The 24,478-nt window shown below is 40.9% G+C and overlaps 2 protein-coding genes across 3 annotated transcripts in view; one reads left to right on the top strand and one right to left on the bottom strand.

The window, feature by feature from the left end:
* Positions 1 to 15,601: 15,601 nt before the first annotated feature.
* LOC120890551 (myomegalin) overlaps positions 15,602 to 24,478 on the bottom strand; it is a 32,999-nt gene continuing 24,122 nt past the window's right edge. The window contains exons 6-8 of one of the 2 annotated variants that reach the window (XM_040287495.2): positions 18,780 to 18,983; positions 17,244 to 17,375; positions 15,602 to 15,796 (exon numbers count right to left, since the gene is read on the bottom strand). In XM_040287495.2, the coding sequence (XP_040143429.2) occupies positions 15,747 to 15,796; positions 17,244 to 17,375; positions 18,780 to 18,983 (386 nt within the window). In that variant the 3' untranslated portion in view covers positions 15,602 to 15,746. The remainder of the gene's footprint in view (positions 15,797 to 17,243; positions 17,376 to 18,779; positions 18,984 to 24,478) is intronic. The other variant, XM_078027666.1, reaches the window with a different exon arrangement.
* On the top strand, positions 21,645 to 22,942 carry LOC101966144 (cell division control protein 42 homolog). The gene is made up of 2 exons (XM_078026901.1): positions 21,645 to 21,671; positions 22,278 to 22,942. The coding sequence occupies exons 1-2, from the start codon at positions 21,645 to 21,647 to the stop codon at positions 22,836 to 22,838; spliced, it is 588 nt and encodes a 195-aa protein (XP_077883027.1). The 3' UTR covers positions 22,839 to 22,942.

Genomic DNA, 24,478 nt, shown 5'->3' with positions numbered 1-24,478 from the left:
AATCGCGCTTTATAAAACTGGTCTCTCCCGGTTTCTCAGAAGAGCCGTGGCTCAGTTTCGGAGGTCTTGAAAGGGAGAGATCGCGCAGACAAAGGTCCACACCCTTGACCGAGTTGGTTGTGGGTTCTGAGGAAACCACCGACGTCAAGAAGTTGTTGGCTGAGCGTCTGCAAGGATGCAGCTCTTTAGAACCTCCCTCCTAAAGGGAAAACGGCAGGCAGCATGGTGTGTGGGGTGGAGGCTGGAGATCAGTGCAGAGCCCCGGAGCCTTGCTTGAAAGATTTCCGTCCAGACCGTCTCCGTTCCTGCGACCCTCGGCATCTGAGATCCGGGCGCTGGGGATCCGAGCAACCCCTTCCAGCCCCGGCCCTGGCTCCGGCCCAGGCTACAGTCTCTCCGCTTGCTGTGGCCTCCGAAAGGCGCGTTTCCCGGTCAGCTGCGAGGCTAGTCCTCCCGGACTGGTCCCCTTGGCCGGAATAACACTAGTGCAGCCAGGGAAGTCGGGAAGGGACCTGCGGAGCCTTGAGGGCAGGCTCTCAATTTGCAGAAAAGAGGGAGGGGACGGTCCTCAGGAACAATTCTTGGGGAGGAAGGCGGGAGACACAGGCGAGAAGGCAGAGCTTTTCAGAGGTCAGTGCGAGGGAGTTCCTGTTGAAAGGATTGAACAGAAAAAAAGTGGTTTGTTGTTACCTGGCGATATAGTGGCTGATATTTGGCGTTTTCACCTCTTTGATTCCCAGTCAGGGGAATTCTGCACTAAAGAATCTTCCCATTTATCTCCAGAGGTGTGGTCTGCCACAAGCCCCAAATGCAGAAAAACCTGCCTTCAAGACTCCTGTGAGGACCAGGCTGGGAGAGGTGAGATGTGATGAGTAGCTGGGCAGGGACTCACTTCCACCCTGATCCTTTCATCTCAAGAGACTTATTGGCTGCCTTTCAGAGTTTTCCACCCAAAGAGAACCGGAGACAGGACTTCCAATCACTCCTTTTCCCAAAACTTGCAACGTTGCAAAACGTTGCAAGAATATTCTTGGTGTAGACTTGCCAGTTTGCACTTTCCCACATTGCTTTGTTACTACTCTCTTTCCATGTTTATGGATTTCTTACATCATTTGAGAGTAAGTCACAGAATATCAAGATCCCTTTGTTGGGCTGCTGTTGCTCCTTTCTTTGGGAGTGTACCCCAAAGCCAGCATTTTCAGGGACCTTTCCTTGAAGACCAGAGAAGTGTCCTTATAGGTTCCCTCTTGTCCCTTTAGGAACTAAACAGTCATTCTGATCAGTTGTTAGAGAAGCTTCAGGTAGAAGAGTTCTGTCGGACTTTCCCTGGTAGAACAGGCCAGATGCATACTCATTGCTGGTATGCACACACTTTTTCACCTTGCTGTTAAGGTCTGTAAACAAGTCAAAATAACACCTGGTATTTTGCCAGAGAAATGTTAGAGTTCCTAAACAAGTCTGGATGATGCCTGGCAAAATGCCAGAGGGAGTGGTTTGAAAAGTAACAAAAGTGAGTTATTAAGTGTGGAGATTCCTTATTGGTTGACTAATGTATCTAGTTTATGCTAATTAAGATAAGCTGTGCAAAATGTATAAATAGCTCTGTGGTCCTACAATAAATGGCTTTTCTCTCCTGCATCAATCTACAGAAGTTATTCGTCAAAACCCCCCCCCCCCCCTTATTCTGCTGCAGCCGGACTGCAGCACCTTGCCAGCACAGGCTGCCCTCCCAATGCCTCCTGGTTGCTTGGGTAGACTGTGGGACTTTGGGACATCATGAGCTCCAAAACAACCTAAGTAAGGAAAACCCTGCAGGGAAGCATCGTTATCCCTTTGCTCCTACCTGGCTCTGTGTGTTCTGCAGTGGTCTTAAGCCTTCTGACCACTAGGGTTCTGTGGTTGGCAGGATGAGAGGGTGCAGGTAGAAAATGGATCGAAGGGAAGGGGAAAATTCTCAAGAGCTTTTCAGAATGGTCTGGATAGGTACTGTTGGGGATGTTTTGCCCTGTGATAATAGCGTTGAGACTTGTTTTGCCTCTAATCTGAGTTCTTGTAGATAAAGTCATCCAGATTTGTGACGCATCTTCAATTGGGCCTTTCCCCCATATTCAGCAGTGATGGAGCTTCTATTTCATTTCCAGGATTTCAATGGGGAGTCCTAAGTTGCTATTGATTTTTTTTTCTAGCACTTCTAAAGAAATCTTGGAGGAAATGGGTATATGAAGGTTACAAAGAATCCTGTTTTTGCCGGCTTTCCATGTAGGATATTTTTAGTTAAGAAAAAAACAACCAAGGAACATAATTAGGTTGAGGTAAGACTGCTTCTCTGTTTTTATAATACTTTTCTTAATCCTGGGTAAAATTTCTTAATGACCTCTAGGTCAACAATAAATAAAATGGCAAGGAAATAGATGGTGTAGGTATTGGAAAAGAGAAACACCTGTAGGAGACATCATTATATCATTATCTCCATGAAAATGAACAATCTAAAGTTAAAAAAAGAAATAGGAACAAAACATCAGGCAAACATAGCAGATCATGTTTTCTGCACCTTGGCTCTGACCCAGTGGGTCTGTGCTATGAATAATTAGCACTGAGCTTCATGGCTGGTCTTCTGTCCAATTCAAGTCCTTTTTCAAGGACTGACTTGGTTTGATTGTTCACCATTTTCAAACAGCCAAATGCCCTGAGACCTTCAGCACTGGTATGAAAGTGATAAGATCATAAAGATCTAAGGCATTCAACTTGAAATTTGCTCAAATAGAACAAAGGAAAGTGACAGGAGTTATAGGGTTTCCCTATTTAAGAGGAGAAGGTAACAAAGAGAAATTGAAGCTCAGAAAAAAATCACCTGGTTAAGCAATACAATGAAGGTGGTGGGGTAGGGGAGAGTCCCAATGTTCTTTTTTTGCTGGGAGCAATCTCCTATCAGATCTGTGCCAGTGCTCCAGCTCCTGCAGCTTCCAGGAGTTCCAGAGTCTAGGGGCTAAAAGCTTTCAATTGGTGCTTTGATTTCAAGTTGGGAGACCTGACTGAGATGTGGTATTCTTTTTTTTTTTTAATTTTTTTATTAGTTGCTCAAAACATTACAATGATCTTGACATCATACATTTGATTCAAATGTGGTATGTAATCTTAATCTTATTTTTCCACGTGTACAGACTGCAGGATCACTTTGGTTATATAGCCACGTTTATACATAGGGCCATACTAGTGTCTATTGTATTATGCTGCTCTTCCTATCCCCCCTCCCCTCCCCTCCCCTCTTTCTACCCAATCTACTGTGACAAGTTTCTCCCCCCCCACACACCATCTTATATGTAATTTTGCATAACAATGAGGGTCTCCTACCATCTTCTTCACAATTCCCCTTCTCTCTCCCATTCCCACACACCTATTTAGTGGTAATCTTCTTCTCATGCTCTTCCTCCCTACTCTGTTTTGAGTCGCCCCCCCCTTATATCAAAGAAGATATAGATGTGGTACCCAGATGTGGTATTCTTTATCTAGAATGTGAAAATACTGGGTTTTTGCTTCCAAGGGAAGGCAGTGCTCCTAAACAAGGGCCTATGGGCTGCTCAGCTCTCATTTGCTGAAATGTAGTCTGAATTCTTTCTGAAGATATTGCTCCAGGTGTATAATGCAGTTGAATTTTGCATATCATGTTGTTTTGAATGAAACTCTTTGAGTTCTCCATCAATTTAGCTGCTTGCTATTGTTTCTAGCAGGCACCAGAGGCTTAGAAGGAAGAGCATCAGCAGGAAATACATCTGCATGAATTGCCTCAGGGTGACCTTACTGCCAGAGAACAGATTGGGTCTTCAATGACAAGAACCACATGTGAAAATTTGAGGGTTTTTTTTTAATATTTACAAATTTTGAAGGGTCAGCATACCCAGAAGTCACACATAGGGAGGAGGTCATGCAGAAGAGAGGGAGAAGGAGAGAAAAGGGGGAGGACTTTGTGCCAACCCCCTCTTTGGCTCCAAGGCATTATATAAGCATTTCTTTCAGGGAACTTTCATTGGTGAGTTTAAAGCAAGCAGACACCACAAGTTCAAGGAGGTCACACTGTGACTGATAGGTAATCACTTTAAATTTGTGGGCAAATGTCTGAATGGTCCATTTAAAGGAAACAGAGGGAAAGAAGGAAGCCCAGCCTGCAAGGTCTCTAAGTTTTATCTCTGGCCACCTGCTCGGATCCACTTGGGTGGGATATATATAGATATAAAACTGAACCAAGAATGACTGAGTCCTGCTTTTGGTATGAGAAAGTTCAACATATTTCAAGATGGTCATTAAGACAATATAAAATTTTAAGCATTCACTATACAGATGCCCTAAATTTAGAAATAGCAGGAAACATTATATTCAGTCAGAAAGGGGTGGGAACACTACAAGGAATAGGTTGCCTTCACATGTGAAAAATGTCTGTTCAGAAACTCGGTAGAAATTTTTATCCTCAAAGACTTTAAGGTACTCTTTTTTTTTTTTTAATATTTATTTATTTATTTTAGTTCTCGGCGGACACAACATCTTTGTTGGTATGTGGTGCTGAGGATTGAACCCGGGCCGCATGCATGCCAGGCGAGCGAGCGACCGCTTGAGCCACATCCCCAGCCCCAGGTACTCATTTTTAATAAGTCTGTTTTGTCTTCTGCTCTTCCAAATTCCTTTAGCTCTGTAATCCTGGGGAGGCTTTGGACCCTGGGGACATGACAGGGAAAAGTCATGTCATAGAACATATTTTGGGGCTCATGGGAACACCTGTTAAATTATTTCAAGACTAGACTGGCAGACCAATTGCCCCCCTATAAATTATTCCTTAATTCCCTTGGAATGTAAGTTTCTATAAATTTCATATGCAAACCTAGAAGAGTCCAGAACCCAATGGAAATATAACTTTCTTTCAGTTAAAGCAGTGTTTCTGCAACCAACTTTTACTGATGTTTCATCTCAGTCCCAGGGTGAATGCAAGAGCTTTGTTTTGAGCTTAGCACCCAGTTAACTTCTCAAACATTGGAAATTATCATTTCTAATTCCTCTTTGGAGGAAAACTAAGTTTTCAATTGTCATTTTTCTAAGGTTTAAGTCCTTGTAGGGGACAATGAATGTGATTATTTGAGTCATTTTTTATCCATGGAACAATCCACAGTAATATTGTCACAATATCATAATTCTCAAGTTATCTCCTGCACCCTGAGAGAGAAGACCATAGGCTTAAAGAAGGGACATAACTCTAGTAGGTCAAAAATAAGATTCTGATGAGGGAAAGTGGACAAATACTGATTTCTGCTCTGTTCATTTTTACTTCTGTTTCTCACTATAAATTTGGTTAAAAGCAGCCAGTAATACCCATGCCATAGCCAAAGTGCCTTGAGGTTTCCTAGTGCCAGATAAATTAGTCCATCATATTTAAGCTTGGCCTCCCACAAAGTCTTTGGACATGGACAAAAGAAAGCCAATTTTTTTCACTAACATGGGTGACCTCTAGTCCAGTTCACAACAGAATCCTCATTTCCATCTGAACCTCTTCAGTATTGACTTTACTATCTGCATTTGTCAGAATTCTAGTTTTTTGAGCCCTAACTAGAATCACCTGTAAAGCTCTAAGCAGAGGGTTCTCTAACTTGCTTTTATAAACTTTTCCAAACTCCTCCCATAAATCAATTCCAAATGCTTTCCCACACAATTCAGATATAGTCACAGCAATGACCCCACTTATTTTCACCAATTTTCCTTTTCCCCACATATTATTGGGGTTTAATTTAAATTGCTGTCAATTTTGAGCTCCTAATGTCACCTTCACTGCCATGTCTGCTTGTAGGATGCTCTTATGGTTTGGATCCACAATGTCTGCCAAAGGCTCATGTGTTCAGAGGCGGGGCTGGTAGGACATAACTTGATCATGAGAGCTCTGATTTCATTAGTGGGTTAATACACTGATAGCTGAATAGACTACTAGAAAGAAGAACTTAGTTGCAGGAAGTAGGTACCTGGGGGCATGCCCTGAAAGGGGTTATCTTCTCTCTGCCCCTCCTCTCTCTCGGCTTCCCAGTTGCCATGAAGTGAGCAGTTCCCCTCTGCAATGCCTTTCCGCTATGATTTTTCTGCTTTACCTCAGGCCCAGAGCAGCCAACTATGGGGGCAGCTGACCATGGAATAAAATCTATGAAACTGTGTGCTAAGAGCCACAGCCAAGTAATATGATGCATGGCATTTTTGGTTGAAAGGTGACGCCAGCAAGCCATTGAGATGATATGGTTATGTTAAGATTTACATTCATATGGATATTGGACTCCTGCTGTTCCCCTCGGCCTGCTACGGGACTCCTGGAGAGTTCCCATTGGTTGGGGAAGTGCGGTAGGAGGGAATTCCGGAGGAGGGACTTCCTGTGGTGGTCCAGGAGAATGGCCGCTGTGGGTAGGTTGGCAATCGTCCAGGGAGCATACGGGGCGTTGGCAGCAGTTTCAAAAATAAAGTTTGTTCCTGCTTGAGTGGCTCCTGATTTTGTACCCAACCAGATTGCGGCAACTGTGAGTTAAAATAAATCTTTCCTTCTCTAAATTATTCACGTTGGGTATTTTGGTCACAGGAATAAAAAGCTGACTAACACAAATGATTTTTTATTTTTTTGTTTTGCAGTGCTGGGGATTGAATCCAGGGCTTCATGCATGCTATATGAGCACTCTACCATCAAGCTACATCCCCATATCTTGTTTTTGTTTTTGCTTTTTTATTTCTATAAATATTCCTATAGTTGTCAATTTTACATGTCATCCTGCAACACTTGATCATTTTACAATTAACCTCCTTGAATATAAATAATGGACATCCATTTTATGATAACACATGAATCTAATAATTTTCTTTATTCTTTTTTTCAGGACAGAATTTGAGAGGAATCTTGATTAATTTACTGAAAGTCTCCATAAAGCAGCTGAATATGGCCCATGAATGTGATCTTTCTATAGAGTAAGATAAAATCTGGCTCTTGGGTGTTTGGTGGGTGATCCAATGAGTGGCATTTAGTGGAGTTGCAACTGAGATTGTGAAGAGATGCTGAAGGATGAAAGGGGAGAGACTGATCATCTGATCCACCACCTTTCTCCTGAGCATTCACTCTACCTAGACTGAACTCTAAGACTGTGGAAGATCACTGGAGTATCTCTATATATGCCTCTGTTGCTGGGTGTGGTTATGCTGGTGGTATCACATGTGTGACCCCAGACACGTCCATCTACTTTTATAAATGCAGCAGAACATTTATAAAAAGTTGAAGGAAGAAAGATAGGAAAATTTTTTTGAAAGTTGTTATCCTGCGAGGTGTGGTGGTGCATACTTGTAATCCTAGAGGCTTGGGAAGCTGAGGCAGGAAGACAGCATGCTCCAGACCAGCCTGGGCAATTTAGTGAGACGCCTCTCAAAATAAAAAAAAAAGAGGACTAGTGATGTAGCTAGTGATGAGTTGCCCAGGGCTCAATCCCTAGTCTTTCTAGTGATGAGTTGCCCAGGGCTCAATCCCTAGTCTGTCTGTCTGTCTGTCTCTCTCTCTCTTTCTCTCTCTCTCTCTCATACACACACACACACACACACACACACACACACACACACACACACACACACCACATGCACAAATGAAAGTTGTTATTTCACCCTACCCTGTTCCACATCTAACTATATAGTACTATTGCTTTGTGAAATGTCTCAAAACACACTTTTCTGAACTCTCTTCTCCAGTACTTACTGGAATTGACAGTGTGTCAGAAAAAGATATTCAATCTAAGTATTTTATTTTAAAAACTAACAAGTCCTGTTTAAAGTCAAGTGCTTGCATGATGTTACCCAATGACAAGTTGACAATGATAATCACAATAATACATGCCATTTATTGAAAATTAATTATACACCAGTTATTATGTGAAACACTGTTCATCTATAAACCCATTTAAATTGCCTATTAACTTTAATGGAAATGTTAATGTTCACAGTTTACCAGAAAAGAAACTAAAGATTCGAGAGGCCAAATAATTTATTTGCTCAGTTGCTCAAGTTATAAGAATAGAACCAGGATCTGCACCCAGACTGAAAGACCCTAGCCCAGTTAGCCCAGTTACCTAAGGCCAAGATATGAAACCAAGATACCAGGCACGCCATAAACAGGTTCAGGCGCCAGGCATGCTTTCCGGACAACCGGTTGAAGAACAGAGCACCCGCATCCTGAGGCATGAATGAATAAACCGGAACAGATAAGCAGGAACAGAAAGAATAGAATGCAGACCTGTGGTTTTTGGAATGCAGACCTGTACCCGCTAGGTGGCCTATATGCTAGATTTAAACAAACCAATAAGAAACCTGTTGCTTCCCGCGCGCGCGAAACCTGTCCCAAACCCTATAAAAATCTCTGTATCCCCAAGCCCAGTGTGCCAGTTCACCAAAGCTCCGCCTGAGGTTCTGCTGGGCACCCACAGGCACCTGTGTCCCAATAAACCAACCTCTTGCTTTTGCAGCCAGTGTTTCGTGTGATTCTCCTTGGACAGGGATACGGGAGTCTTTCAAGACCATCTCTCTCTCTAAATTTTAAATTATCTCTGCCTAGAAGATAAGTTTAACTTTAATAATGACTGCTTATTTTTAGTGTACTTTGTCTAAATGCCATTGGATTCTATAATTTAAAGTATACCCAGATTTTTAAAAATATTTATATTTAGTCCCATGAAATATTAACACTAGAAGAACATAAGTCCAGATTCTGAAACTCTCCCATTTTAAGATGAAAAACTATAGGTGCAACAGGTTTTTAAAAGTGGTAAATAATTGTATTTTTGTTAATATATTTGAAATACTTCTTTCAATTATAAAAATAACACAGATGATCAGCAATCATCTATAGCAGTTTAATATTTGTGTCTATGCTCAAATCACAAGTAATATTGTCAACTATCCATATTACTTAAAACAAAAAGGGAGATGCATTTTAGATAATATTTGTGCCTTAAACACAGAAGATAAAGTAAATGTGTATCATATTTTATGTTAAGAGAAACAACAGAGATGTTCATTTGGAAAATTCTCTTTTTTTATTAGTTTTTCCTTCTTTTCTACAAATAATAATATTTACATTTTCCCCACAAAATTAAAATCTGGGGCTCTCTCAATGAATGATGGTGGTGGTGTAACTCTTAGATAATTGCACCTCCTTCTAGGTTATCTTCTCTAACTTATCCATTCCCTTGTGCAGTTTCTTTCATGATCTGTAAAAATTAACTTTGGTGAAGAATTCCCATGTACTTCTGGAGGCCAGTAAGAATCTGTTTTTTCTTGTCTGGGTACAATTTCCCCCTGTGTCAATAGGACTATCATAAGTCAGTTATCAGCTTGGTCTTACAAACTCTTCTTTCATTTTGTTCTTCCTATTTACACCAATAATGCCATTAAAAATTAGCTTTCAAAAAAAATTAGCTTTCACTAGGCGTGGTGGCGTATGCCTATAATCCCAGAGGCAGGAGGATCAGGAGTCAAGGTCAGCCTTAGCAATTTAGGGAGGTCCTAAGCAACTTGGTGATACCCTGTCTTTAAATAAAATATTAAAATGGGCTGGAAATGTACCTCAGTGGTTAAGTGCCCTTGGGTTCAATCTCTGGTACCAAAAAAGAAAAAAAAATTTAGAGTTTTTCTCAACTATTTTCTCTTCTTTTTGAATTAAGATCCTTGATTATTTTCTCTTCCTTTTAATTAAGATCCTTGATTAAATTAAGGAGGGCTATTAATCTGTTGATTTCCTTGATGATGAGCTATTTGTCTGCTACTGACAGCCCATGAGAGGAGTTCATACTATCCAGATATTTAGACTGAGATGCTTAGATCCTAGCTCACTTAATTTTTTTCTCATCTGTACTGGAATTATTCATATCTAATAGTAGCAATAGCCATTAGTGATTAGGCCTCATCTCCAAATGACTCTTAGAATGACATCATTCTTCAGGTTCTTCTCTTACTTCATTGTCACTGAAGTAAGAGAAAAAAGACCTGAGAGATCTGTTCAGACAGGCAGAAAAGAGGCCCAATGAAGGCAACAAACTTCAGTTAGGAGGACTCAGAAGACACTTTTAAAACACATGAGATGTTCATGCAAGGATTTACTGAAGGAACAAGTGCTGGTGGTGGTTCTTAGCAAGAGAAAAGATTTGTGGGTAAACAGACTGTGTTGAGGATGTAAGGTGTGTTGTTTAAGCTACTGTATTTCAGCTTCAAACACACTTCATTTGATTTCCTCATACCTACAAAACTACATTTGGCTGTCTGGTAGATCTGCTAATAAGAGATTAGTAATAGGAAGCAACAGGAATTAAGTGATAAGTGAAAATTAACAACAGAAAGCAACAGAAAGGAAAGAAAATGGAGAGAGATTTGCACTTACTATTTATTTTCTCACTGTTGACTTTCAGCCTCATATGGGAGGGTAACAGTTCTTCACCTTGACAGTTGTTTCCAGTAGTAACAGTTGGTCCCAGATTCCAGGTTGCCCACCATACTCCAGAACCAGTCTTATGCTGTCTCCTAGACACCAGCACCAACTGCCCAGTGCCTTCTGCTGAGTCTAGGAGCAAGGGTACCCCTTTCAGGTCTCCTGCGGAAAGAGCATTACTTTGATCTTGCCCCTTCCTTGGAGGTCTTGATTCTAGCTCTACTAGGTTCAGGCTCTGGAGGTACTGGTAGAAGTGAACTTCACCCATTCCTGAGGACTTGTGCCAGCCTTTCAGGGTACCTCCTAATTCCTAAAGAATAAGCACTATCTGGGTGCTAACCCCTAAATGCTTAAGGTTTGAGTCTAGTTCTGGGGGCCCCCTCTGATAACCTGAGGTAACGGCAATAGCTAGACAGCATCCTCACCTCAGCGGCCTGGGTCTCAGCTCTTCCAAGTTTCCAGACTGACTAACAATTTCAGCATATTCCTTTTGATTTTCCAGCCTAGGTATGATAGTCACTTCTTGCTCTTTTTACCTATGTTTACTTGATGTTTGCTTTTTGCATTTTGAGCCTCCAATAACTGTTTAATCAATCACATGTTAAGTGGGATTTGACTTTTGAGATTTCTGAGATTTGACAAATTCTGAGATTAGACAAGGACTTGTTCTGCTTTGTGTTTTCCAGCCAATTACTTATTTACTTTATAGCCAATGCTTGGCTAAAAAGAATGATCATATGTGCTCTTTCCATTAGATTCTTTAGTTGTCTCCTATGCAAAAGAGCAAAAGGCTAACCCAGGAGACTTCACCCACTCCATGATTTTCTAGGATATCTGTGACTGTGTGGAGAAGGAAATTGAGCCATTTCTGCAGAAGAACACATTTCAACAAGTCAGTTCTATGTGGCTTATTAAATAAAAGTGGGCAAGTAGAGACAACCCTGTTCCCATCCTGGGCCTGGGTGATCCAGTGAGTACTGTACACTTACTTGACCTCCAAGGACCATGCCATTTGCCTTAAGATAGAAGGACAAACCAAATTGTGGACCCTGTTTTGGTGGTAAGTGAAAGCATATTCCATTTTGACTTGTGAGATTTGACAGATTCTGAGAATAGACAGGACTTGCTCTTAGTGCTTCATCTGCAGGTCGAAAATATTCACATCCTGAATTTAAATCAGTATTTGGTCATATTTCTTTAAGAAAGTCCCCTTTAACACCAAAGAGTTAACTGAGAAATATTCTTTTATGTTAGCACACAGATTTCTCTCAAGAGTTGCTTACCACTGGAGGTAAGTGTAATGAGCACAGTAATCCCCCTCAGGATGCTTTTCAGGCAGCACCTGGACACAAAATCCATTTGCTGCCCACATCTTTCTCTTTCCCCCTTTCCTTTTGCTCCCTCATTCTACAAAGGAAAAAACAGAACTCCCATGGAAATGGAAAGACATGATCTTCCTATCTGGCAGACTGCGTCTCAGGTTTTAACCTGGTCTTCTCACCCCTGTTCTCATGGAGCCGACTGAGAGATCGTGAATCATCAGACTTCTCACTTGAGCTCAGAAGGTCTGAGTTATTCTCATCCCTAATACTACTGTCTATGTATCCTCAACTTCATCAGCTATAAATTGGAGCCATACACGACTCCCCATTTCCCACCACTGAGTGTTGAAATAGTCCCTACCTTAGTCTTGAATTTACAACAACAGATTAAAGTAACTATTCTCTTGTCTGAGATTAGGCCAGTCCTATATTTCTCACCTTGTCCAATGTTGGAATAATGCAATGGAGTGATCATTCTCTGAAATTCCTCCTCTGGAACCCTGTGCTCAGAGAAGCTCAGATGTAGTCCGAACTCAAGCACAGAGTAACTCAGATTTTCATCATTTCTTCCTCTGAACTTCCTTCCTCTATCTTCCCCGAGGTCTTGTTCAATGCTGATTTACTTGGGGCTTTCTTTTTGAGGGTTTCTCACACTGAACACCAAGTGGTATTTAATCTAAAGGTAAATTTGGTCATAGGAATTGATACTGATAAATAAATGAATTATTCATTCATTTATCACTGCTGTATAACACATATTTTTGGAATACAGCACTCAATGAGCAGCCCATAGAAAGTATAATCTTAGAGATGGATTTTAAAGCCAGGAGTGATGGTGCATGCTTGTAGCCCCAGAGACTTAGGAGGCTGAGGCAGGAGGATCACAAGTTCATGACTCAGCAACTGAGCAAGAACCTACTTCAAATTAAAAAGAAGGCAAGGACAGTTGTATGCTGATCTCACAAGAGAAACCATCTTAACACCATCTTGATTAAAGCTATCCTTTTTCTGATAAATAAGGCATGATTCCTTGCTCAAGGCTGCATGATAGGTGAGCATGCTGACAGTGACTGAGACAGAAAGGCTGGCTCATATTGTGGAAGCCCAGGAGGACAGGAATGAGATTGAGATATATATATATATATATATATATATATATATATATATATATATTTTTTTTTAATTAGAGGTTAAATATGTTAGGAAATAGGATTGCTGAAGGTAGTGTCTACATTCTTTTTTAAGTCAAGAGAGATTAGATTGAAAAGGAATACTGAGAGAGCAAAAGACTAAGGATGCTCTCCTGAGAATGCAAGAATGGTTGAGTCCAGAAGTCCAAAAAGTTAATGTATATCAGGTGAAATAATGTGGTTTGTGCATTTTTAAAGCACCCGAAAACACATGATATAGATACTAAATATATTGAGTATATATTGCTTAGCACTCTATAAACTATTTAATGCTCCCAACTACCATATGAGGTGGATTTCATTATAGTTATACAGATGAGGAATTTGAGACTACTGTAAATACCTGAGAGTTTACATTGTTTGCCCAAACCCAAAACCTAAACCAAAACCGTGAGTAGTGGCAAACCCAGAACCTAGTGCTATTGTGGGGACAAGTAGCTGTGAGTAACATGGTATCTGCTTTGAATCTTTGGATCCAGATGTTCTTAAGATGTTAGAATTTGTTTTAGTACAATATTATAAAACACAGCTTTTATATTATATAACTCCTCCAATGAGGCCTAGGTCTGTATCCCATAGTTGAATATATTGGAGTCTATAAATAGGCAACTACTGTTTTGCTCTAGTCACTTTCAGCTCATGGCGCGGGGGCAGTGTACTTTATTTTAAGTGTTTCTGGAAGGACAGACATTCCTCCCATAAATACAAATTTTCCTTTTGTTTCTCTTTCCAGTTCTATGAACACTTCTTTTGCTCAACTTTCAACCTGAGCTCTTGAAGGTGGGTTGAGAGGATCCCAGAGCCTCCTTAGGAACTTGGTCTTCTTGAGGTTCTCTTATAGAGTCCTGACTGTAATGGCAGATAAAGAAGGGGGGAAAATTCTCAATACTCCAAAACGGTCTGTCAGCTGGAAGGTCAACCCAGTCATACCCAGGCTGGCACTAAAATCAAAGGCAAAGTGAAGGGAGGAAACTCTTCCCTTCAGTATCTGAGATAGAGCTGGTCAACATAGCCAAGTAATGGTCCCTGGGATGACCTGCACTTCTCTGAGTGCAGTGAAATAAGACTAATGTTTGAATTTCAGGAAATTGAGTTTAGTGCCCAGGCACCAGGGGAATATATCAAGTGTATTAGTGGGAGGTTAAAGAGAGGTGTGGAGTTGTTAAACTGGTATGAGGACCTTTGTGAGAACATCAAAAAAGGTAATCCAATAAAAACAAGCATATAAAAAAACTATGCAATATATCTATTTGTATAAAAGGCCAAGTCATGGATTTCAGTAGAAGAATCATAGAAGTCCTACACTTTGTTCCTCAGGTCCAGCAAGTTCTCCTTTCATGAACTCCCTCCAAGACATTTCTCATGAGGAGACATCTTTTGTTCTGGCCTTGAATACTTCCAAGGTCAAATGGAGCTCTTTGTACATTGAGGCATGATATGTCTGTCATTGGACAGTTTTACTTTGTAGAGATTACTCTCTTCAACAAGTCCATTTAGGTTTCCACATCACTTTCACCCACTGGTGTTAATTCTGGCTTCCAACTCCATAGATAAAGTCTGATTTCAATTTCACATGGTAATTGTTCAAACATTTAAAGATACTATAATAATATAGTCTTCTCAGGTAACTTCATAAAATATTCCTTTATCATCTTTTGAAAACTCTAGTTAAACCTATCTCTTAGAAAAAAGTTGACATCCAGAATTATTCTTAAAACCAAGTTATACCAGGACCAATGTAAAGCATATGGGCCTAATTTTTCCCTTGATTTAGCTTCCTGGCAAATCTTTGACACTCTAATTCAGTGTGATATGGCTTAACTTGCTCTTGGTGAGCCATTCTAGTTCCTTGTGCCCATCATTTTAGGTATTTTTTTTAAGATATTTTTTTAAGAGAGAGGGAGGGAGAGGGAGGGAGAGAGAGAGAGAGAGAGAGAGAGAGAGAGAGAGAGAGAGTGTTTTTAAATATTTATTTTCTAGTTATCGGTGGACACAACATCTTTGTTGGTATGTGGTGCTGAGGATGGAACCCGGGCCGCACGCATGCCAAGCGAGCGCGCTACCGCTTGATCCACATCCCCAGTCCTTAGGTATTTCTATAATATCTAATTAAATAAATCTCTTCTTAGTTTACAAAATATCAAAATTTGCTCTCTCTACAAATATTAAAATATATATTCTCTTTTATCATTTTGGAATTTTGACAATTGCTGTTTTCCAGCCATGAGGCAACTCTATGATTGATCTTTTTGGTTTCCCACATTGAGAAGTAGGTTCTATCATTCTCTTGAATGGGAGCTTACCTGGGTCTAGTAAATTGTCCTCACCTAAAATAGTTTTTATCCTGCCACTTTTCCATACATGATGTTTTTTTCTGTTCTGAGTCTCTAAGGGAGTAAAGGAGTTCTAAAACTTCTCTGTTGTGATTTCTTACCTTTTCCCATCAGCGGACTTTCTATTTGTCGTTTAAAGTAGAGATAGTGAAGAGAGAAAACTCATTTTTCCTTTAAACTTTTCTGTGAACTTCAGGTCATTCTTGCTACATAAATTTTACTCTTTGTAGGTATTCAATAAATATATGCAAACAATAATTTTAAATAATAATTTATTAATTTGTTCATTAAAAGGTAATGTTTGATACTTCCAAGTCCACACTCAAGTATGTTGTTGGATAAGGCAGGAAAAGTCCTGAAGAGGATTCTTTCAGCTCCTGTAGGCATTATGTCACAGGATGTATTGGTCAGAGCCAGAAGAGTGAGTCTGAGTCTATGAACCAGGGGTTGGAAGGCAGCCATCTGAGACTGACTGCACGGCACCTAGGCAGGGAGAGACAGAGCTTCAATGGAGTCTGGAGGAGGTTAGGGGATTCTCTTCACTGACTGCTCCATCAAAAACTGATATTCTTTCCCCTACTATTTTACACTCATCTAGAAGTGGGAGGGCAGGCAGAGTGGCACCAAGCTGCTATCTAATTGACAATCAGTGACTGGTTATCTTCAAAGATGGGGGATAGGGGCTTATAAATGAAATGCAGATTTTCTAGAACAATTTACTATTTTTTTCTTTTTTGCATACTGGAATTGAACCCAGAGATACTTTATTACCATTGAGCTATATTCTCATTTCTTCATAAATTTTTAAAAAAATTTGAAGGTCTCTCTTTTTAATTTGCCCAGACTGATCTCCAACTTGCAATTCTCCTGCCTCAGCTTCCTGAGTTGCTAGGATTACAGGCTTGCACCTGCAATTTACTCTTGGGCCCAGGAGTTGGGAGTGTACACATGAGATCTTACAAGAAGTAGACTTGTCTAGATTGAGATGAAACTTTTGGATTGGGTGGTCCTGAGCAATTTTTATACTTTTTAACCTCTTCTCTTTGCTTCTATACTGGTTATGTAGAAAGGAGGGAATATGGAATATGAGTGCCTCAGCTTAGTTTTCACCCTCTAAAAGCCTGAAAACTCCACTGTGCTTCCTTGAGGCCCTTCTTGTTGCAGAGCTCAGGTGTGGACACCCACCCTATCCTTCCCATGGAATATAGAGGTCAAGGAGGTATCACAGGGAATAAAAACAACAAAGACAAGACATCCGGGTAACAGGCACTTTATGCTATACTTCCCTGCCCCCACTAAGGTTTTTGTCCCAGTCAAGCAGAATACCTGTTAGCCTCATGTATTGAGAAAACAATATAAGATGGCTGAGACTCAGTTTTTGTCTAGTATACCCTGGTGGGCCACATATTCATATATTCTTGCATGAAATTGCTGCATTTGTGGATCAGGTTTCTAATCGGCTGCTGTTGTGATGTAGTAAATGCCTTGGTTGTCATTCTTCTGGGCCTGACAAGGGAGAAGGTGTATGGAAGAGTGGGTCTACAAATGAAAGCATCCAAGGTGAGAATGGGATAAAGGCCATTCACATAGGGAAGTTGCAGGTGGTATCCAGGGCATGTGGAAGGGAACAAAGGTGGAATGTGGTCCTCCTGTACCAAAGTGGGTACCATGGAGACTTTGGTTCCACTACCTGCCAGTCAAGTCAAGAACAGCACTAGATGGTATAAGGAATTACAAGAATGGGTAGTACATCCCTGAGAATGAGATTTAGACTTACATGTACTGGATGATTCCATATATAAAGTAGGGACAATAATGTGAAATAATGTATACTAATATGCTTTAAAACTATGAAACTCTGCCCCCAAAACCTGTGTGCCCTTCTGAGGTTCTTTAGATATGGACAGAAACGGATTTCAGCCTTTCCTACTTTTCCCCTGGTCAGTATTGCTGAGCACGTGTTCCAGCCTCTCCCTCAGGCGGTCGTTGATATAGAGGGATTCTTCCAGTCGCAGGCGCAGGTTCTGGATCTCACTAAGATTCTTTTCCAGCAGGTTGGCCCCTATTGCATACCATTAAGACATGTGAGAGGTAGGAGGTGGAGAAGGCTGATCACTTTTGGGCGGGTATGGGACCTGCCTAAGGTTACTATGAAAGATCCCCACCCACTGCTAAATTTCTCTGTCAACTTCCTCATCTCACCTGGGCAGCCAGGAAGCACTACATAACTTTGTTTAAATAACTCTTGTGCTTTCAATCACAAGATAGCCCCCTTTAAAGAAACTCCCTAGGGCTTCCTCCCAGACAGAGGATGAGTGTATATATAAGGGAGATGAAAACAGAAGGTTTTTTTTCCCCCAGTATGGGAATAGGGGGAAGGCCTTTAAATAGGTCTGGCCTAACAGTGGGAAGGTTTGTTTACCCTTTAAGTATGATGGAACAATCCAGAAGGCCTCCCTCTCTACCTCACACTTTTCCTATCTGATAATCCCTGACTGAACTAGCTTTGATGTTCAATCACTCATAGAGAGAAAGAGTAATTGTATATGAGATTCAATAATAATGAATGATACTGAATGCTTTCCTTTAAACAAATTTGGCAAAGAGGAACATGGAAGAGTCTGGGTGGGTGGACAATGGAAAAGGAGAGATGGAAATTTCCAAGAAAGGGGTGGGAAAAATATACACAAAGGAGAGAAGGAAGGAAAGAATAGGTTTCATCCACTAGGACATTTTATTTAGGGCCAGATTTCTCTAAAAATTCAAAATGTCTTTTTGTTTCTGGGTCTTATGTGGGACCCAGAAATTGGGCTGCTTTAAACCTTTTCAATACATAAGTGTACTCATAGCTACTGGGTTCTAGGAAGCCTGGATCCAAATTCAAAAGCAAAGTTTAAGAGGGTAGGATCAGCTGTGGTCGTATGCATGGTGTGTGTGAGGAGAGAGGGAGACAGGGAGACAGGGAGACAGGGAGAGAGGGAGAGGGAAGGAGTTAGGGAGGAAGGGAGGGAGAGAGAGAATGAGAAAGAGAGAGAAGCACAGAGATGGGTGATTCTGTGGAAATAGTTTCCTTTCCTTTAGGTGCTCTTTACCTACGCAGGACCTTCCCCAGGGAAGGCTGAGGTTGGCATTCTAGAACAGTCTAAATTTAGGTCTAAGAAGGTTGTAGCACAGAGAAGAGAGTACATGAATTTGAGGCAACTAAACTTCCCTGAAGAGCACCTCAGAATGACCCTGACTTCCTTTATCCTTCTGTGCCAGAGTGAGTCCTAGATGGGGAGAATAGGAGAATCAGCACTGATCTGAAATTTAATATTATGGCTAATTGCTAGGACATTCCCTTCATCTTCCCACTTACTTCTGTGAGTTAGGTTCTACAGAAGAATAAAATTCCCTGGCCAGAAAAGGAGTATGTTGTCCTTGTTAGTGGGTTCTGTTTTACCACAAAGACTCTTTTGTGTCTTACCAGAGGATTTGGAGCCAGGCTGGTACAACCAGGAGAAGGAGGATAGGTCCCCGGATGCATTCATTTTCTGAGGCCTCATCTCTTCCCATGGGCCACTGCTGCCATGTTGCTCAGGTTCTGGTGTCTTGTTCAGCTGAGCCGACCTGGCTCCTGAATGGCTGCTGGGCAATGCAGCTGAATCAGAAGAAATGACAGGATTGACATCTGTTTAGAATGGAAAGTGAGTGAGAACCAAAGGAAGTCACAAATGAAGTATTTTAAAGGTAATTATCACAAGTAGAATAGTGTCCTCCAAAAATTCTTTCCCACTTAGAACCTCAGAATGTGAGCTTATTTGCAAATAGGGTCTTTGAAGATGTAATTGGTTAGAATAAGACCGTATTGGAGCCAGGCACGGTAGCACATGCCTGTAATCCCAGCAGCTCAGGAGGTGAGGCTGGAGGATCCCTACTTCAAAGTTAGCCTCAGTAAAAGTGCGACACTAAGCAACTCAGTGAGACCCTGTCTCTAAGTACAATACAAAATAGGGCTGGGGATGTGGTTCAGTGGTTGAGTGCCCCTGAGTTCAATCCCCAGTAACCCTCCCGCACGTGGAAAAAAAAAAAAGATGATATTGGATTACTGTGAACCTTGAATCCAACTTGACTTATGTCCTTATAAAAGAGGAGGAGACACAAAGATAAACACAGGGAAGAAGACCACAAGGCAAGAGAGTCAGAGATTGGAGTGATATGTCTAGAAGCAAAGTTAACACTCCCAGAAACTGCCGAAAGTTAGGAAAAGGCAAGGAATGATTCTTTTCTAAAGCTTTCAGAGGCAGAACGCCCCTGTTGGCACTTTGATTTCAGACTTCTAGGCTCCAGAACTGCAAGAAAATAAATTTGTTGTTTTAAGATACCCAGTTTGTGGTACTTTGTTGTAGAAGCCCTAGAAAACTAACAAAGTATTCCAAGGAATGAAGATGAAGTCAGACATCAGTAATTCCAAGCCTACTGTTGAATATCAGTTAGATGAAGACACATTTCCCAAGGACTATAGTTTTCATCCTAAAGTTATTGGCACTTCCTAGCCAAGAACATCAAAAAGAAATGACTGGATGTAATATCTGAAGGTCAAAGAACATATCCAAGAATTGTCCAGCGGCCCCTTTCTTAGCTCCCTCTAGGATTCTCAATGCTGGAATGATCCCAGGGAGGTACTTCATAAACGTCTCCTCCAATAGTAGAACTCATTGCCAATCTTTAGGAGTCAAGAAAGTGAAGGGATGAACATTTTGCTAGTCTGTGCACAATTAAGTGATCACCTAACAGTCTATATCCTCACCAGCAACACATCTGCTGATCTTCATGGGACTGTTTTATATTGGAGCTGCAGGAAAATGAAGGAGCAATGGGGGCCAGGATGAAGAGAACTAGAACAGCACTGCTTCTATTCCTGGTGGCTCCCACCACTCCTGCCTCAGCTGACTCTGAACCTATACTGAAGCTGAGGGAGTCTTTGAGGGACTTGGATCCTGGCCAAAATGGTTCACAACACCACAAAAATAATTCTTAAATATAGCTTAATTGGCTGGAACCTGTCCAAAGAATGTCTTAAATACTCTTATCGGGGAGGGGGGTTTGTAGAATCAGAAAATACTTTTGAGAACATGGTCATGTCATTTGGACCCTTCATTATTGTCTCCCTCTGAGGTAAAAATTAGCTGGGGTGGCAGGGACATAATTCAGAGAAAAAAATAATCTTCCCCCTTTCAAGGATCATTACCAAGGGCCATCAACTAGAAGGGTTTCTCCCCTGAGTATATAGGAGTGAGGTCTCTGTTTGTCCTAAGCCAAGCCATTCCTTTAGGGAACGATATAAATATTCCCTCCCCTAATTTAAAACTTTCCGATACTAATTAGAATTACTGTGAAATAAAGTGTTTGGGAAATCAGTACACCTTTAACACAATGCCTCACTGAAAGTAGGAACTCAATCAAAATGTGACTCCCCATCTCTTTTAAATTTCTTTTATTCATAAAGTCAGCTGGCTCTTAACCAAGATCATAGGAGTTTCCAAGCCTGTCAATCGCAGTGGTCAGAGTTTTCATGTTCCACCCTGCCCTGGCTATTCAGCTCAAGGAATGTGCACCACCAGACTTTTGTGAGGGGGAATTTAGCCTACAGTGTAGCTGCCATGCCAGCAGGATTATTGCTTGACTGTTTTATAAATTTGGCTCAAAAAAAAAAAAAAAAGGAAAAGTGATAAACAATTGTTTCTCTATTAGGATAACTTCAAATGGAAGGGAAAGGCTTTCAGTATCCCTCAGAAAAGGTAGAGGTAGTAGAAAGTAATGATTCTCTTTGGGAGAATCACTCCAGAGGTGACATCTCACTTATTGAAAATAGTGGCAGGGATTTGCAAGTGTCATCTTTTCTCTTACTTTCTGCCATCTCCCAGGATAGTGCTAAGTTGAACAATGTGCTTTTGAGTAACTAAGTTTTAGGATGAAAATAAAACTCCCATTCTCCCCTTGGACTAGGTCAGATATGTACCAAGGGCAAGAAGTGTTATATGTAGACTTGACCCATTTGTAGAGACTATAACTTTGTGTTGGGCAGAAAGAGTGGAACATGGAAAACACTGGCTCTGAAGCCTGGCAAAAGAGGTTCTGAGAAGGAGTGAGTACCCTCCCTGTTCTGTTCTTGGTTGCTCATACTGCAAAGTGCAGTATATAGTCCCTACCCTTCAGAGTCAGGTGCACTTGAAGTGAATGTTACCTCAAGCTGGGTTGTCTTCAGTAAGTTCCTCAATGTTGCTGGGCCTTAGTGTTCTCAGTTATAAGACTGGTATACCACCACCTACTTGAGGGGATCACTGTGCCAATGAAATGGGACAACAAATGGATAGTGGTAAGAAATGTGGGCATAATAGATGCTTGATAAATGTGAATTTCCTGTCTTTCCTTTATACTATAATCTTAGGGGAAATATTTTACTGCTTTGCTTTTCAGGGTGAAATGAAAAAACAGGAATAGTACCAGGTTAAAACCATTATAATTCATTCATTGCCTAAAATAGTCAATCTGGAAAAGTAGATCAGATATATCCAGAGACTAAGAAAGACTTCTTGGTGTTGACCACATCATGATTTGACTAATATAGTTGCCTAAAAATTTAAATTCTTTTCCAATTAGGGAAATTAAAGAGAAAACTGGGAAGAAAATTAAAGGTTGATTTAAAACTACTTACTCTTTTCCTCCCTTCCCTACCAAGCCCACCCTAATGACATTCCTAGAAGAATCTAGGGAAGGGCATGCTGATGTGGTTGGTGACAGACTCATCTTGAATATCATTAGATGTCCAGTTACAGATGGATTTGCAGAATCATTAGAATATTGGATGGGAGCCGAGGAGATCCCGCGCAGCGCTGCCAAAGCCCTGGCAGAGAAGCTAGGTCTTCAAATTTGAAATATTTAAAGTGGATACAAACTATTTCCGCAATGCAGATAATTAAAGTGCGTTGTTGTGGGCGATGGTGCTATTGGTAAAACATGCTTCCCGATATCCTACACAACAAAGAAATTTCCATCCGAGTATGTACCAACTCTTTTTGACAACTATGCAGTCACAGTTATGATTGGTGGAGAGCCATATACTCTTGGACTTTTTGATACTGCAGGGCAAAAGGATTATGACAGATTACGACCGCTGAGTTATCCACAAACAGATGTATTTCTAGTCTGTTTTTCAGTGGTCTCTCCATCCTCATTTGAAAATGTAAAAGAAAAGTGGGTGCCTGAGATAACTCACCACTGTCCAAAGACTCCTTTCTTGCTTGCCAGGACCCGAATTGATCTTAGAGATGACCCATCTACTATTGAGAAACTTGCCAAGAACAAACAGAAGCCTATCACTCCAGAGACTGCTGAAAAGCTGGCCAGTGATCTGAAGGCTGTCAAGTATGTGGAGTGTTCTGCACTCAAACAGAAAGGCCTAAAGAATGTGTTTGATGTAGCAATATTGGCTGCCCTGGAGCCTCCAGAACCAAATAAGAGCCGCAGGTGTGTGCTGCTATGAACATCTCTTCAAAGTCCTTTCTGCACAGCTGGTGTCGGCATCATACTAAAAGCAATGTTTAAATCAAACTAAAGATTAAAAATTAAAATTCATTTCTTCAATAATGACAATGCCCTGCACCTACCCACATGTACTCATGTGAGACAAGGCCCATAGGTATGCACCCCCCACCCCGCCATACTAGTTAATTTTGAGTAATTGTGTATTGTCAGAAAGTGACAATTACTAGTTTTTATTGTTTAAAAAGAAAAAAAAAGAACTTTTTTTGTTGTTGTTGTTTAAAAGCAAGGCATGCTTGTGATGACTTTGTAACAGACTAATTTGTTGAAGCCATTCCCTGGTTCCAACCTGGAGAGTAATGAGTAATCTTGGACAGTTTTGCCCACCCACCCCTTTTTTGGTGTGTGTGGGGGTGTATGTGTGTGGGGGTGTATGTGCGGTTTATTTTTTAGTCTTTTTTTAGGAGAGGAGGACAAATTTATTCCACATTCGACTTCCTAGATCTAGTTTAGAAAATGTGTTCTCCACCTGGTGCTCTTAGGAAGGAGTATAGTAAATGCCTCATTTAATAATATACTCCTTTTTGAAAGTTGCCTTTTCTCTCCACCCTTGAGTAGATCCAGTATTTGATGAAATTCATGAAGATGGGTGGAAGCTGTCTTGCCCCTTCTCTTTTCTAGGATGCACTCTGTATGTGACTGTGACTTTCAAGGAAATTTGTTTGCTATTTGCTGTTTTTTTTTTGGGGGGGGGGTTCATTTCTAATTTCTTTCATTGATAAATGAAGAAAAGTATTGCACCTTTTGAAATACACCAAATGAATTTGGTTTGTAATTAAAAAACAAAATTTCCCCTGTCAGTCATTGTTTTATATACTTAGCATAGATTTGCAACTCACTGTGTGGTGGTCCTAGAACCCAGCTGAAGACCTGGCACATAGAACTATGAGGGGTGGTGCTAGAAGACAGATGCCTGCAGGATGATTGGCATCCTTGCAGGTTTGAGGATGTGGGCCTGCTTCATGAAGAAGCTGGTGGTGGATGGGGTGGGAGACATTTACCAACAAGAGGACTGACCAGTTGGGAATTCCCTTATTTCTGTTTTGGGTATGAGGCCCCCTAGCCCACTGATATTCTTTAATGAAAATCATGGCGAGAGTCTTGTGGAAACTCTTCATAAGTGTTAATAGGGATTTCTTTTTTCAGCTTATTTGGTTGCAGTTTCCAGTTTTTAAAAATGTTTAGATAATCTTTTTCCACCTTCCCCAAATCCTAAAACTTGTAGATTCATTAGTGTTGAACAATGCTTTTTCCCATCTCAATTTTTTGTATATGCATTCTTTTCAGATGTATTAAACAAACAAAAACCCTTCACACAAAAAAAGGATGGGATCAAAAATCCACAATGAATGATGAGGAATATTTAGGGGTAAAATAGAAAATAGGAACCATGTCTCTTTACCCCAAGAATTCCAGAATCCCAGACACAGTGTTAGCCTGGTCAGGAAGATGACATGGCTGTGTTGCATTTATCCCCTCCATCAGCATCCCAATTTGTACTCCTCCACCCCCCACCAAGTCCAACACCATGTACATGTCAGAGGGGGTCTACTGAGTGATAGCATATGAGACTAGGAATGA

The sequence above is a fragment of the Ictidomys tridecemlineatus genome, chromosome 11 (genome assembly GCF_052094955.1).
Source record: "Ictidomys tridecemlineatus isolate mIctTri1 chromosome 11, mIctTri1.hap1, whole genome shotgun sequence".
In the NCBI taxonomy this organism is placed as follows: domain Eukaryota; kingdom Metazoa; phylum Chordata; class Mammalia; order Rodentia; family Sciuridae; genus Ictidomys; species Ictidomys tridecemlineatus.
This window is presented reverse-complemented; position numbering and strand designations above follow the sequence as displayed.